This window comes from Salvelinus alpinus, chromosome 12 (genome assembly GCF_045679555.1).
Source record: "Salvelinus alpinus chromosome 12, SLU_Salpinus.1, whole genome shotgun sequence".
Classification (NCBI taxonomy): Eukaryota; Metazoa; Chordata; class Actinopteri; order Salmoniformes; family Salmonidae; genus Salvelinus; species Salvelinus alpinus.
In genome coordinates, this window is record NC_092097.1 from 22903132 (window position 1) to 22919869 (window position 16738).

Genomic DNA, 16738 nt, shown 5'->3' on the forward strand with positions numbered 1-16738 from the left:
CTACTAATTTCATTGGATTACTAAATCAAAAGCCATTTTGTTACAGATACAAGCCCTGTTAATAATGTCTAATAACAAAATAACCTATCCATTTTAATGTCACATTCCATACAATATAATACAATCCTTACACATTGTTGAGTGAATGCAATGATTATCTGAATTAATATCAATTACTAGCTAATATTTGTAAGAGTATTAGTGGCGTGACATATTTATAAATGTATTCCATTCTCCTGCTTTAATTGTACTGCAATTGCTTTCATTGCTATAATGGTGATGGCTTGAAACATGTATTTCTGAGTGTCCATCTATGACTACTGACATTAAAGAAATTGCTATGAGAGAATGCTTCAACAATTCTGCCATTTTGGATTTAAATCTGAGGACTATCTTCCTGACATACAGGGAGATACCTTTTTTTTATTATTCTATTTGTTACTCCGTTTTTCTCCCCAATTGGTAGTTACAGTCTTGTCTCATCGCTGCAACTCCCGTACGGACTCGGGAGAGGCGAAGTTCGAGAGCCGTGCGTCCTCCGAAACACAACCCAACCAAGCCGCACTGCTTCTTGACACAATGCCCACTTAACCCGGAAGCCAGCCGAACCAATATGTCAGTGGAAACACAGTACACCTGGCAACCATGTCAGCATGCACTGCGCCCGGCCTGCCACAGGAATCGCTAGTCTGCGATGGGACAAGGACATCCCTGCAGGCCAAACCCTCCCCTAACCCGGACGATGCTGGGCCAATTGTGCGCCGTCCCATGGGTCTCCCGGGCGCAGCCGGCTGCGACAGAGCCTGGACTTGAACCCAGAATGTCTAGTGGCACAACTAGCACTGCGATGCAGTGTCTTAGACCACTGCGCCACTCGTGAGTCCAGGGAGAGACCTTCTTACCTCCATTACTTCTTCCATAGACCATCATGGTTCCATCCCTGAGCCCAGCAAACAGGAAGTTGGTGCAGTGTTTGAGGCACAGGACAGGGCAGCTATGAGGGTTCCGCAGGTTCAACAGGCACTGGGCCTCAGTGTTTACACTGCCATACACCAGGATGCTGAAAGGAAAAGGAGCAGGAACAGCGTAAATGAACATAATTTATGAAGACAGAGTACCTCGTTAATGTGTCATTTGATGTAACTGGGCACTTTGTAGCTTCAGTATTGTGTGTGCAGCCTCTCGCTCTTTCTCGATTCCATCTGAACTTCAGTGACTGTGCTGCACTTTTTTTTCATCTTTACAATTACTTTTTTTGTCTTGAAAGAGAACGTTAACTAACTTCGGAGTTGACAGTCATTCTATTGTGTCCCGCTAAAATAAATGCTGAAATTGTGCTGCTATTACACTCTGTCTTTTCCAATGATGTACATGTATATATAAACCCTGGATTGCTGATGCTATGTATTGGCCAATTAGAGGCTTTGACGCCACCAGCTGCCATATTGAGGTGTCATAATACCAAATAAAATCTAGCGGTCAAACAGGGAAAGGATTCCAATTGTTTTTCCACCATAGATCTTTCCCATAGGGAATTTTAGAAACACTTAATATAAGGGCTGTGTTTCGTGTAGACCTACCCTGGAATTACTTTTTGATAACCATGTACGTAAATCTCTCTAGGTATTATGACTCATATTGTGGTACTCTATGGGTACTCCCCAGAAGGAGCAGTCCTCCATAGGAATTAATATAATTCTACAATTTCAATATAATGTTTCAAGAACAAAATTACAGGTATTTTGTATTTCTTTGTGAAGTGGGGACATTAGTACTATTTATTTAACATGTTTATGTTCAGTTCGCATAATGAATTAAGGTGTCTGTAACAGAATATACTTGCCAAAAACGAATGTAAACATTTAATAAATGCATTTCTATAGCTTTTTTTTTTTTTTTTACAATAGAGGAGTACCAGCTGTGGAGTGGCTTCAGTACAGCGCCCCCATGTCAGTCATCCAGGGTTTATACACATCATTGGTATTTTCTCTCATCTCAGGACAAATATACAAGAGTGAATGAGTTGAGGGAATGAGTTAACATAAAGAGATAAATGACACACATTTCATTTTATTCTGGTGCCCAAATGAATAACAGAAACATTTGCAGAGAAAATAACTACAGTAACTGGCAATATCTTGCATCTCAAATGCAAGAAGACTGTTTTCTCGTTCTGAGAAAGTAATGCAATCACCACATGCAGTAGAAATCTGAAAATACAGACAGTAGACAGGAAAATAAGAAATGGTTGTGCACCAGGATTCAATGTGTATGAAATCAACTCTGATTTCTTGGTCCGATCTACTACTACTAGTTTGAGAGCAGCCTTACATAAATTGAATACAGATTATGACTCTCTGTGAAAACAAATTGACTTCAGAGTAGGATGATAGTGGTGATGCCAACAACAGTAAATACAAGAATATTGCTGTGTAACTCACACTACAGTATTTGACCATTTCTCTAAGAGCTGTGTTCTCCTCACCGTCCATCATCTAGTCCCAAACAGATGGTGTTCCCCACCCCAGTAGAGCTCCTGAAAGCTACATCCTCCACCTCCTCTGAGGGTCTGGGTTCAGGCACATACTCCAGACACCTCACTGGGGCCCCCACCTGGAAGCTCTTCACTGGGCGCAGTGTGGGCCTGTTCAGGGAGAATATCTCCACCTGCCCCTGGGTGACATCCCCTCCGCTGGCCACCTGCAGAGAGAAAAGTGGGTATCTAAGGTCAGTAAAATACTCATCTACTAGTCACCTGCAGATAGAAACGGTGAGATAATCCTCACTGGCTACCTACAGAGAGAAAAGTTGGGTATGTAAGGTCCTTAAAATAATCCCACTAGTCATCTGCAGAGAGAGACGGTGGGATACTCCTCACTGGCTACCTACAGAGAGAAAAGTTGGGTCATTAAGATACGACAGCACAAGTCACCTAGAGCAGGGGTTGCCAAACCTTTTCACTCAGGCACCCCTACCAGCATTAGGGAACATCCCACGTACGCGCCATGTCTATTTCTATGTCAATTTCTCTGTTCAAACCCTTCGTCGGTGGAGAGAATGTGCAGTTTTAAAGCAAATTTCCTTGCAATTTCATACAAATATCACACGTATAATGTGTATTCATGTTATATTTAGCGACTAAAAAATTACTACAAAATCTATGTACTAAAAAACCTAGCTAAAAAACGTTAGCTGACAAAGGCTTGTTGATCTGGACATTTCTGACAAGTTATAAATAGTTCTCTAAGGTATGCAATGACTTACATGACAAGAGGAAAACAGATGATACACTACCCAATTTCGAAATTGAACCTTGTGCATTCTACAATAATAACTTTCAAGAGTAAGTTGAAAGCCGGACTGAATTCCTAGGGGGCAGCATTTTCACGTTCGGATGAAAAGCGTGCCCAGAGTAAACTTCCTGCTACTCAGGCCCAGATGCTAATATATGCATATTATTAGTAGTATTGAATAGAAAACACTCTGAAGTTTCTAAAACTGTTTGAATGATGTCTGTGAGTATAACAGAACTCATATGGCAGGCAAAAACCTGAGAAAAATCCAACCAGGAAGTGGGAAATCTGAGGTTTGTAGTTTTTCAACTCATTGCCTATCGAATATATAGTGTCTATGGGGTCATATTGCACTTCCTAAGGCTTCCACTAGATGTCAACAGTCTTTAGAACCTTGTTTGAGGCTTCTACTGTGAAGTGGGGGCGAATGAGAGCTTATTGAGTAACAGGTCTGCCAGAGTGCCACGAGCTGATCACGCGTACACACGTCAGAGCGACATTGCAATTCTAAAGACAAAGGAATTCTCCGGTTGGAACATTATTGAAGATTTATGTTAAAAACATCCTAAAGATTGATTCTATACATCGTTTGACATGTTTCTACGGACTTTTTGACATTTCGTCTGGACCTAGTGATCGCGCGTCATGAATTTGGATTTGTGAACTCAAGGCGCGAACAACAAGGAGGTATTTGGACATAAATGATGGACTTTGTCGAACTAAACAAAAATGTATTGTGGAACTGGAATTCCTGGGAGTGCATTCTGATGAAGATCATCAAAGGTAAGTGAATATTTATAATGCTATTTCTCACTTCTGTTGACTCCACAACATGGCGGGTGTCTGTTTGGCTTGTTTTGGTCTCTGAGCGTCGTACTCAGATAATTTTATGGTTTGCTTTTTCCGTAAAGCTTTTTTAAAATCTGAGAAAGCGGTTGCATTAAGGAGAAGTATATCTATAATCCTGTGCATAATACTTGTATCTTTTATCAATGTTTATTATGAGTATTTCTGTAAATTGATGTGGCTCTGTGCAAATTCACGGGATGTTTTGGAGGCAAAGCCAAATATAAACTGAGGTTTTTGGATATAAATATGAACTTGATTGAACAAAACATACATGTATTGTGTAACATGAAGTCCTATGAGTGTCATCTGATGAAGATCATCAAAGGTTAGTGATACATTTTATCTCTATTTCTGCTTTTTGTGACTCCTCCCTTTGGTTGGAAAATGGCTGTATGCTTTCTGTGACTAGGTGCTTACCTGACATAATGATATGTTGTGCTTTCACCGAAAAGCCTTTTTGAAATCGGATACTGTGGTTGGATTAACGAGAAGTTTATCTTTAAAATGGTGTCTAATACTTGTATGTTTGAGAAATTTGAATTATGAGATTTCTGTTGTTTGAATTTCGCGCCCTGCAATTTCACTGGCTGTTGGCGAGGGGTTCCGGTAGCGGAACCCCGTTCCCAGACAGGTTTAAAAAAATATATATATATATATCCACATAATTTTCTTCCTCATGATGTCATCTATTTTGTGAAGTGCACCAGTCCCTCCTGCGGCAAAGCACCTCCACAACATGATGCTGCCACCCCCGTGCTTCACGGTTGGGATGGTGTTCTTCAGGCTTGCAAGCCTCCTGCTTTTTCCTCCAAACATAACGATGGTCATTATGGCCAAACAGTTCTACACTGCTCAAAAAAATAAAGGGAACACTTAAACAACACAATGTAACTCCAAATCAATCACACTTCTGTGAAATCAAACTGTCCACTTAGGAAGCAACACTGATTGACAATAAATTTCACATGCTGTTGTGCAAATGGAATAAACAAAAGGTGGAAATTATAGGCAATTAGCAAGACACCCCCAATAAAGGAGTGGTTCTGCAGGTGGTGACCACAGACCACTTCTCAGTTCCTATGCTTCCTGGCTGATGTTTTGGTCACTTTTGAATGCTGGCGGTGCTTTCACTCTAGTGGTAGCATGAGACGGAGTCTACAACCCACACAAGTGGCTCAGGTAGTGCAGCTCATCCAGGATGGCACATCAATGCGAGCTGTGGCAAGAAGGTTTGCTGTGTCTGTCAGCGTAGTGTCCAGAGCATGGAGGCGCTACCAGGAGACAGGCCAGTACATCAGGAGACGTGGAGGAGGCCGTAGGAGGGCAACAACCCAGCAGCAGGACCGCTACCTCCGCCTTTGTGCAAGGAGGAGCACTGCCAGAGCCCTGCAAAATGACCTCCAGCAGGTCACAAATGTGCATGTGTCTGCTCAAACGGTCAGAAACAGACTCCATGAGGGTGGTATGAGGGCCCGACGTCCACAGTTGGGGGTTGTGCTTACAGCCCAACACCGTGCAGGACGTTTGGCATTTGTCAGAGAACACCAAGATTGGCAAATTCGCCACTGGCGCCCTGTGCTCTTCACAGATGAAAGCAGGTTCACACTGAGCACATGAGACAGACGTGACAGAGTCTGGAGACGCCGTGGAGAACGTTCTGCTGCCTGCAACATCCTCCAGCATGACCGGTTTGGCGGTGGGTCAGTCATGGTGTGGGGTGGCATTTCTTTGGGGGGCCGCACAGCCCTCCATGTGCTCATCCAGAGGTAGCCTGACTGCCATTAGGTACCGAGATGAGATCCTCAGACCCCTTGTGAGACCATATGCTGGTGCGGTTGGCCCTGGGTTCCTCCTAATGCAAGACAATGCTAGACCTCATGTGGCTGGAGTGTGTCAGCAGTTCCTGCAAGAGGAAGGCATTGATGCTATGGACTGGCACATCTGGGACATCATGTCTCGCTCCATCCACCAACGCCACTTTGCACCACAGACTGTCCAGGAGTTGGCAGATGCTTTAGTCCAGGTCTGGGAGGAGATCCCTCAGGAGACCATCCGCCACCTCATCAGGAGCATGCCCAGGCGTTGTAGGGAGGTCATACAGGCACGTGGAGGCCACACACACTACTGAGCCTCATTTTGACTTGTTTTAAGGACATTACATCAAAGTTGGGTCAGCCTGTAGTGTGGTTTTCCACTTTAATTTTGAGTGTGACTCCAAATCCAGACCTCCATGGGTTGATAAATTTGATTTCCATTGATCATTTTTGTGTGATTTTGTTGTCAGCACATTCAACCATGTAAAGAAAAAAGTATTTTATAAGAATATTTCATTCATTCAGATCTAGGATGTGTTATTTTAGTGTTCCCTTTATTTTTTTGAGCAGTGTATTTTTGTTTCATCAGACCAGAGGACCATTTCTCCAAAAAGTATGATATTTGTCCCCATGTGCAGTTGCAAACCGTAGTCTGGCTTTTTTATGGCGGTTTTGGAGCAGTGGCTTCTTCCTTGCTGAGCGGCCTTTCAGGTTATGTCAATATAGGACTCGTTTTACTGTGGATATAGATACTTTTGTACCTGTTTCCTCCAGCATCTTCACAAGGTCCTTTGCTGTTGTTCTGGGATTGATTTACACTTTTCGCACCAAAGTACATTCACCTCTAGGAGACAGAACGTGTCTCCTTCCTGAGTGGTATGACGGCTGCGTGGTCCCATGGTGTTTATACTTGCATACTATTGTTTGTACAGATGAACGTGGTACCTTCAGGCATTTGGAAATTGCTCCCAAGGATGAACCAGACTTGTGGAGGTCTACAACTTTTTTTCTGAGGTCTTGGCTGATTTCTTTTGATTTTCCCATGATGTCAAGCAAAGAGGCACTGAGTTTGAAGCTTGGCCTTGAAATACATCCACAGGTACACTTCCAACTGACTCAAATGATGTCAATTAGCCTATCAGAAGCTTCTAAAGCCATGACATCATTTTCTGGAATTTTCCAAGCTGTTTAAAGGCACAGTCAACTTAGTGTATATAAACTTCTGACCCACTGGAATTGTGATACAGTGAATTATAAGTGAAATAGTCTGTCTGTAAACAATTGTTGTAAAAATTACTTGTGTCATGCACAAAGTAGATGTCCTAACCGACTTGCCAAAACTATAGTTTGTTATTAACAATACATTTGTGGAGTGGTTGAAAAATTAGTTTTAATGACTCCAACCTAAGTGTATGTAAACTTCCGACTTCAACTGTATCTGGGTCAAGATATCTTCTCCCCTAGCCATCAGCAGAGAATAAGGTGGTCATGTAAAGGTCAGTAAAGACCGTCAGTCACAGCAAACATTCTTCCCAGTCTAAGCAGTTTGGGTATATATTATGATCTGTTCGCTTTAGTGTTCGGCAGGTTTTTTTTATGGCTGTTTGACATTTCTTCTTGAGGCCAAGTCCATTTGGTAGCCGAAGTCTACTTCGTCTGTGATTGGTCAACAGTTCTTTGTTGTCATTCAACGAGAGACAAAAAGTTTTCAGAAAATAAAATTAGCTTGAGAAATACTGAACCAAACATCTTTGTGAATGTTAAATTGTGCAACTATGACCTTCTCTGCAAAAATGTCAAAACTTATTACAGATTTCTTGATTTATCTTAGATGAATTGTGACTATTTAGAGGAAGTGTTATGGCTATGTTGTTTCTACGTTGGCTCAAGAAGACAAACTAATATTTCTGCTTCTTTCTCATTTTTTCAAGCAGTCTTTTAGGGGAGTATGCGAGGCACAGAAGTTTGCTTCACCAAGCCGAGTTCTGCTAGGATCAAACCAAACCTAGTATGCGGGTGCCGAAACACAACACAGGCGAATAGGGTCTGGGTGAATGGTGGTTGAGAAATATGTTGGATACGGGACTATGGGCCATCTTTTTTAGTGACTTGCTCATGCTTACAATATGCACGTCTTGATAGAATTTCAGAAGACGGAGAACACTTCGTCTTCTGTAATTCCTCTTAGCTCTGATATTCGCACTTGTCAGCAGTTTCAGCAGAGACTAAAGTTAAAATCAAATATCCTTTCAAATCCTGTCAATAGTCCTCCCTCACTTTTAAATATCCCTCAGATTCAGAGACCACAGACTGTAATGGATTCATAATGTCATCTCTAGAACATCAAACAATTTCTAAAACTCAGATCTTTTCATCAACGAAGAACAGAGAGATAAAAAAAAAAAATACTGTACTTTGAAAGGCTGTGCATCGCTTGATAATTGAGGGTTTTCTTTAAGATGATTGATTTAATGTTTGAGTCGGGTACTGAGCAATGACAAACTCAATCCCAATGAAGGGATGAAATACTGTTGACTGTTGAATCAGATGACAAGGTGACCCCATTAAAACTCATCTTCACAGAATGGACAGAATGAGACAAGGTTATTGATCATTAGGAGGGGGGCACATTGACCGGTGGTTGTATGTTAGTGGTGTTCCTTTGCCTGTGGTCCATAGTGTCTACAGGGGCATGAGTTCGACATATCTTGTTCACCAACACACGTTGTGTCAGCCACAAGTAGCAGTCCATAAAAATAAAAAACACCTGACATAATCAAAACTGGCCTGGCAATCATCCCCCACTTCCCCTCTGGATTCCACACTCTCTGCTGTAGGCCTGAGTGGCTGCCTGACTGAATAGAGGCTTGATTCTGCAAGTATCACGCTCATATTGAATACAAGGATATAACATCTATAAACGAGACAGGAATGCTTTTGGGGGAGGTGTTGCTGTATATATTCAGAGCCATATCCCTGTAATGTTTAGAGAAGATCTTATGTCAAATGTTATTGAAGTGTTGTGGTTGCAGGTTCACCTGGCACATCTAAAGCCTTTTTTGGGGGGGTGTTGCTGTAGGCCACCAAGTTCTAACAGTCAGTATCTAAATAATATATGTGAAAAGATTGATAGTGTATCTGGTTAAAATGGCGCCAATGAACATGGCTGACGTTATACAGTTTTGTGTAACTTATTTTTTTACTTATTGTGTACATAATGTTGCTGCTACCGCCTCTTATGACCAAAAATAATTCTGGACATCAGAAAAGCGATCACTCACCACAGACTGGGAGAAACTTTTTCCTTTAACGAGTCAGACAAGAAGGATATCCTGCTTTCACTGGAACAGGCCCAGATCCACGCCTTTTACGTGAAGAAAAGATGCCGGAAAAGGGGACCCAGAACGGGATCCTTCTGAGATGCCGGAGGCGAGCGAGTAAACTCCCAATGCCTTCCATTCGCCTTGCTAAAGTGCAATCGTTAGAAAATAAAATTGATGACCTATTATTAAGATCATCCTACCAACGGGACATTAAAAACTGTAACATCCTATGTTTCACCGAGCCGTGGCTGAACGAAGAAACGGACAATATAGAGGAAATTCCATGCACCGGCAGAACAGAGATGGAACCTCTGGAAAGATGAGGGGTGGGGGTGTGTGTCTTTCTGTCAATAACAGCTGGTGCGCGATGTCTAATATTAAAGAAGTCTCGAGGTATTGCTCGTCTGCGGTAGAGTACCTTATGATAAGTTGTCGATCACACTTTCTACCAAAAGAGTTCTCATCTGTATTGTTCGTAACCATCTATGTACCACCACAAAGCGAAGCTGGCACTAAGACCACACTCAACCAACTCTATAAGGCCATAAGCAAAGAAGAAAATTCTCACCCAGAAGCGGCGCTCCTAGTGGCCGGGGACTTGAATGCAGGCAAACTTAAATCAGTTTTACCACATTTTTACCAGCATGCAACCAGGGGAAAAAAGTCCTAGACCACCTTTTCTCCACACACAGATGCATACAAAGCTCTCCCCCACCCTCCATTTGGCAAATCTGAGCATAATTCTATCCTCCTGATTCCTGCTTACAAGCAAAAACTAAAGCAGGAAGTACCAGTGACTCTCTCAATACGGAACTGGTCAGATGACGCGGATGCTAAACTACAGGACTATTTTTCTAGCACAGGCTGGAATATGTTCCGGGATTCATCCAATGGCATTGAGGAATACACCACCTCAGTCATTGGCTTCATCAATAAGTGCATCGACGACGTCGTCCCCACAGTGACTGTACCTACATATCCCAACCAGAAGCCATGGATAACAGGCAACATCCGCATCGAACTAAAGGCTAGAGCTGCCGCTTTCACGGAGCGGGAGACTAATCCGGAATCAGGAATCAGATTGTTTATTCACCCAAAATACATTGGAAGTAAAATGCATTAAAAAAAACGAATAATGAAAGAAAAGCATTGTATGTTAGAATTTTGTTAAGTTGGTACTGACATTGACAACTTACATGGAAAGATACTAAGGATGTTACTTGACTATATAGCCACTCCTATCTCTCATAGACCAACTCCAATTATCATACCGCCCCAACAGATCCACAGATGACGCAATCACAATCGCACTCCACAATGCCCTTTCTTACCTGGATAAAAGGAACACCTATGTGAGAATGCTGTTCATCGACTATAGCTCAGCATTCAACACCATAGTGCCCACGAAGCTCATCACTAAGCTAAGGACTCTGGGACTAAACACCTCCCTCTGTAACTGGATCCTGGACTTCCTGACGGGCCGCTCCCCAGGTGGCAAGAATAGGCAACAACATGACTGCCACGCTGATCATTAACACTGGGGCCACTTAGGAGTGTATACTTGCCCCCTCCTGTATTCCTTGTTCACCCCCGACTGTGTGGCCAAACACGACTCCAACACCATCATTAAGTTTGCTGATGACACAACAGTGGTAGGCCTGATCATGGACAATGATGAGATGGCCTATAGGGAGGAGGTCAGAGACCTGGCAGGGTGGTGCCAGGACAACAACCTCTCCCTCAATGTGAGCAAGAAAAAGGAGCTGATCGTGGACTACAGGAAAAGGCGGACCGAACAGGCCCCCATTAACATCGACGGGGCTGTAGTGGAGCGGGTCGAGAGTTTCAAGTTCCTTGGTGTCCACATCACCAACAAACTATCATGGTCCAAAACATACCAAGACAGTGGTGAAGAGGGCACGACAAAACCCTTTCCCTCTCAGGAGACTGAAAAGATTTGGCATGGGTCCTCAGATCCTCAAAAGGTTCTACAGCTGCACCATCGAGAGCATCCTGTCGGGATGCATCACCACCTGGTATGGCAACTGCTCGGCATTTGACCATAAGGCGCTACAGAGGGTAGTGCGAACGGCCCAGTACATCACTGGGGCTAAGCTTCCTGTCATCTATGGACCTATATAATAGACGGTGTCAGAGGAAAGCCCATAAAATTGTCAGAGACTCCAGTCACCCAAGTTATAGACTGTTTTCTCTGCTGCCGCACGGCAAGAGGTACCGGAACGCCAAGTCTAGGATCAAAGGCTCCTCAACAGCTTCTACCCCCAAGCCATAAGACTGCTGAACAATTATTAAAAACCGCCACCGTACAATTTACATTGACACCACCCTCCTCTTGTCCTCTTGTACACTGCTGCTACTCGCTGTTTGTTTGTTACCTATGCATAGTCACTTCGCCCCCACCTACAGATTACCTCAATTAGTCTGTACCCCTGCACACAGACTCGGTACCGGTGCCCCCTGTATATAGCCTCGTTTTTGTTATTCTTATAGTGTTACTTTTTATTATTACTTTTTAATTGAGCCTACTTGGTAAATATTTTCTTCTTCTTGAACTACACTGTTGGTTAAGGGCTTGTACGTAAGCATTTCACAGTAAAGTCTACTTTTGTTGTATTCAGCGCATGTGGCAAATAAAGTTTGATTTGATTTCATGTAAACAGAGAGGTCTACTTTCTTGGGAACCTGAATATTGACTAGTTTTCATCTAAAATCCTTTTCATTTGGGGTGTTTCTATAGGCCACCATGTACTAACAGTCAGTATCTAAATATTATGTTTGAAATGCTTTATGGTGTATGTGAAGTAAACAGAGAGGTCTACTTAATTGGAAACCTGAATATTGACTGGTTTTCATCAAGCTGTCCACTCAAGAGGAAGCTTCTCACTGTAACCAGTGCCTTTAAATTTAGTTCAGGTTATTAATCAACCTACCAGGATGTTAACAAACACTACAGGAACATGCATTGATCACATTTTTACTAATAATGTAGAACTTTGGATGCAGTGATAACAATGTAGTGACTATATCCAGGAAAGCCAAAGTTCCAAAAGTGGGACCTAAAATAGTGTGTAAGAGGTCATACAAAAGATTTAGCTGTGACTCTTATGTGGATGATGTTAAAAAATATTTGTTGGTCTGATGTGATTAATAAGGAGAGTCCAGACGCTGCACTTGATGAATTTATGAAATTCCTTCTTCCAATTATTTATAAACATGGACATGTTAAGAAACTGACTGTTAGAACTGTTAAGGCTCCATGGATTGATGAGGAATTGAAAAACTGTTTGGTTGAAAGAGATGGGGTAAAAGGAATGGCTAATAAGTCTGGCTGCACATCTGACTGGCTGACTTATTGCAAATTGAGAAATGATGTGACTAAACTCAACAAAAAGAAGAAACTGTATTATGAAGTCAATATCAATGATATAAAGACACACACCCCCACCCCTCATCTTACCAGAGGTACCATCTCTGTTCTGCCGGTGCATGGAATTTCCCGCCAGCTCTATATTGTCCGTTTCTTCGTTCAGCCACGGCTCGGTGAAACATAGGATGTTAAAGTTTTTAATGATATAAACAGACAAATTCAATTCCATCTTTCATCGAATCAGATGGTTTATTCACCAAAAAACCATTGGAAGTAAAATGCACAAAAAAAAACATTAAAAAACAAATCATGAAAGAAAAGCAGTGTATGTTAGAATTTTGTAAAGTTGGTACTGGCATTGACATGGAAAGATACTAAGGATGTTACTCGACTATATAGCCACTCCTATCTCTCATATCTTTAATCTGAGCCTGGAGGAAAGCCTTTGTCCTCAGGCCTGGAGGGAAGTCAAAGTCATTCCACTACCCAAGAGTGGTAAAGTGGCCTTTACTGGTTCTAACAGCAGACCTATCAGCTTGCTGCCAGCTCTTAGCAAACTGTTGACCAAATGCTAGATTTCAGTGCAGCCTTTGATATCATTGACCATAACCTGTTGTTGAGAAAACATATGGCTTTTCAACCTCTGCCATATCATGGATTAAGAGCTATCTATCTAATATAACTCACATGGTTTTCTTTAATGAAAGCTTCTCTAATGTCAAACATGTCAAGTGTAGTGTACCGCAGGGCAGCTCTCTAGGCCCTCCACTCTTTTCTATTTTTACCAATGACTTGCCACTGGCATTAAACAATGCATGTGTGTCCATGTATGCTGATGATTCAACCATATACGCATCCGCAACCACAGCTAATGAAGTAACTGAAACCCTTAACAAAGAGTTGCATTCGGTTTTGGAATGGGTGGTCAGTAATAAACTGGAGGATTGTATTTGGTAGAAAATCATTGCCTAAGTTCTCGATCTCAGCTGAATCTGGTAATGAATGGTGTGGCTGTTGAACAAGTTGAGGAGACTAAATTACTTGGTGTTACTTTAAATTGTAAACTGTCATGGTCAAAACATATGGATTCAATGGCTGTAAAGATGGGGAGAGGTCTGTCCATAATAAAGAGATGCTCTGCTTTTTTGACACCACACTCCACAAAACATGTCCTGCAGTCTTTTAACAGTCCCCAGGTCCAGAACAATTTCAAGGAAACGTACAGTATTATACAGAGCCATGAGTGCATGGAACTCCCTTCCATCTTATATAGCGAAAGAAAACAGCAAACCTGGTTTCAAAAGACAAATAAAGAAAAAGTTCATCTGTCCAGTGTCTGTGTTCTTTTGCCCATCTTAATCTTTCCTTTTTATTGGCGAGACTGAGTTTTGGCTTTTTCTTTGCATCTCTGCCCAGAAGGCCAGCATCCCGGAGTCGCCTCTTCACTCTTCACCGTGCTTCTACACCTGCATTGCTTGCTGTTTGGGGTTTTAGGCTGGGTTTCTGTACAACACTTTGAGATATCAGCTGATGTAAGAAGGGCTATATAAATAAATTTGATTTGATTTGATTCACTGTTGACGTTGAGACGTGTTTTGCGAGTACTATTTAATGAAGCTGCCAGTTGAGTACTTGTGAGGCGTCTGTTTCTCAAACTAGACACTAGACATGTACTTGTCTTCTTGCTCAGTTGTGCACCGGGGCCTCCCACTCCTCTTTCTAGTCTGGTTAGAGACAGTTTGCGCTGTTCTGTGAAGGGAGTAGTACACAGCGTTGTACAAGATCTTCAGTTTCTTGGCAATTTCTCGCATGGAATAGCCTCAGAACAAGAATAGACTGACGAGTTTCAGAACAAAGGTCTTTATTTCTGGCCATTTTGACCCTGTAATGGAACCCAGAAATGCTGATGATCCAGATACTCAACTAGTCTAAAGAAGGCCAGTTTTATTGCTTCTTTAATCAGGACAACAGTTTACAGCTGTGCTAACATAATTGCAAAAGGGTTTTCTAATGATCAATTAGCCTTTTAAAATGATAAACTTGTATTAATTGACACCACGTGCCATTGGAACACAGGAGTGATTGTTGCTGATAATGGGCCTTTGTACGCCAACGTAGATATACCATAAAAAACCTGCCGTTTCCAGCTACAATAGTCATTTACCACATTAACAATGTCTACACTGTATTTCTGATCAATTTTATGTTATTTTAATGGACAGAAAGTCTGCTTTTCTTTCAAAAACAAGGACATTTCTAAGTGATCCCAAACTTTTGAACGGTAGTGTATGTGAATTGTAAAGTCTTTTGTCTGTAATGTCTTTTTCATTATGTGTCGGACCCCAGTAAGACTATCTGTCGCCATTGGCGTCGGCTAATGGGGATCCTAATAAATCAAATAATAAGTCAAATCAAATATTGGCCTTGTGTCAAGCCTGCCAATGTCACTAGGTAAACCTAGAGCTGTAGCAATTTCAATTAGGAGGCTCCAAATAATTCTCTCCAATCATTAAGTGAAGTCATCATGGGTTTTCAACAGGATTCTCCAAGCTGTTTTTCTCTCTATGGGACTGATGCAACTGTCCAACTGAAGTGTAATGTCCCTCCCAAAAACTGACACTGAATAGCAAAGATGGACTTTCCACGGGAGTCACATTATTATTATTATTATTATTATGTAAGTCACAATCTGGTTTCAGAGCTGGTCGTTGGTGCACCTCAGCCACGCTCAAGGTCCTAAACGATTTCTTAACCGCCATCGATAAGAAACAATACTGTGCAGCCGTATTCATTGACCTGGCCAAGGCTTTCGACTCTGTCAATCACCACATCCTAATCGGCAGACTCGATAGCCTTGGTTTCTCAAATGATTGCCTCGCCTGGTTCACCAACTACTTCTCTGATAGAGTTCAGTGTGTCAAACCGGAGGGACTGTTGTCCAGGCCTCTGGCAGTCTCTATGGGGGTGCCATAGGGTTAAATTCTTGGGCCGACTCTCTTCTCTGTATACATCAATGATGTCGCTCTTGCTGCTGGTGAGTCTCTGATCCACCTCTAAGCAGACGACTCCATTCTGTATACTTCTGGCCCTTCTTTGGACACTGTGTTAACAAACTTCCAGACGAGCTTCAATGCCATACAACTCTCCTTCCGTGGACTCCAACTGCTCTTAAATACAAGTAAAACTATGCTCTTCAACCGATCGCTGCCTGCACCTGCCCGCCCGTCCAGAATCACTACTCTAGACGGTTCTGACTTAGAATATGTGGACAACTACAAATACCTAGGTGTCTGATTAGACTGTAAACTCTCCTTCCAGACTCACATCAAAAACCTCCAATCCAAAGTTAAATCTAGAATTGGCTTCCTATTTCGCAACAAAGCATCCTTCACTCATGCTGCCAAACATACCTTCGTAAAACTGACCATCCTACCGATCCTCGACTTCGGCGATGTCATTTACAAAATAGCCTCCAATACCCTACTCAATAAATTGGATGCAGTCTATCACAGTGCCATCCGTTTTGTCACTAAAGCCCCATATACTACCCACCACTGTGACCTGTACGCTCTCGTTGGCTGGCCCTCGCTTCATACTCGTCGCCAAACCCACTGGCTCCAGGTCATCTACAAGACCCTGCTAGGTAAAGTCCCCCCTTATCTCAGCTCGCTGGTGACCATAGCAGCACCCACCTGTAGCACGCGCTCCAGCGGGTATATCTCTCTGGTCATCCCCAAAGCCAATTCCTCCTTTGGCTGCCTCTCCTTCCAGTTCTCTGCTGCCAATGACTGGAACGAACTACACTGGAAACACATCTCCCTCACTAGCTTTAAGCACCAGCTGTCAGAGCAGCTCACAGATTACTGCACCTGTACATAGCCCATCTATAATTTAGCCCAAACAACTACCTCTTCCCCTACTGTATTTATTTATTTATTTATTTTGCTCCATTGCACCCCAATATTTATATTTCTACTTTGCACATTCTTCCACTGCAAATCTACCATTCCAGTGTTTTACTTGCTATATTGTATTTACTTCGCCACCATGGCCATTTTTTGCCTTTACCTC

The 16738-nt window shown here is 42.4% G+C and overlaps 1 protein-coding gene across 6 annotated transcripts in view; it reads right to left on the reverse strand.

The window, feature by feature from the left end:
* Nucleotides 1–16738, reverse strand: part of LOC139535716 (rho guanine nucleotide exchange factor 10-like protein) — a 155762-nt gene that overhangs the window by 34326 nt on the left and 104698 nt on the right. For all 6 annotated transcript variants that reach the window (XM_071335429.1, XM_071335427.1, XM_071335428.1 and 3 more), the window contains 2 exons: nucleotides 2486–2700; nucleotides 903–1060 (listed from right to left, as the gene is read on the reverse strand). In XM_071335429.1, coding sequence (XP_071191530.1) covers nucleotides 903–1060; nucleotides 2486–2700 — 373 coding nt within the window. The remainder of the gene's footprint in view (nucleotides 1–902; nucleotides 1061–2485; nucleotides 2701–16738) is intronic.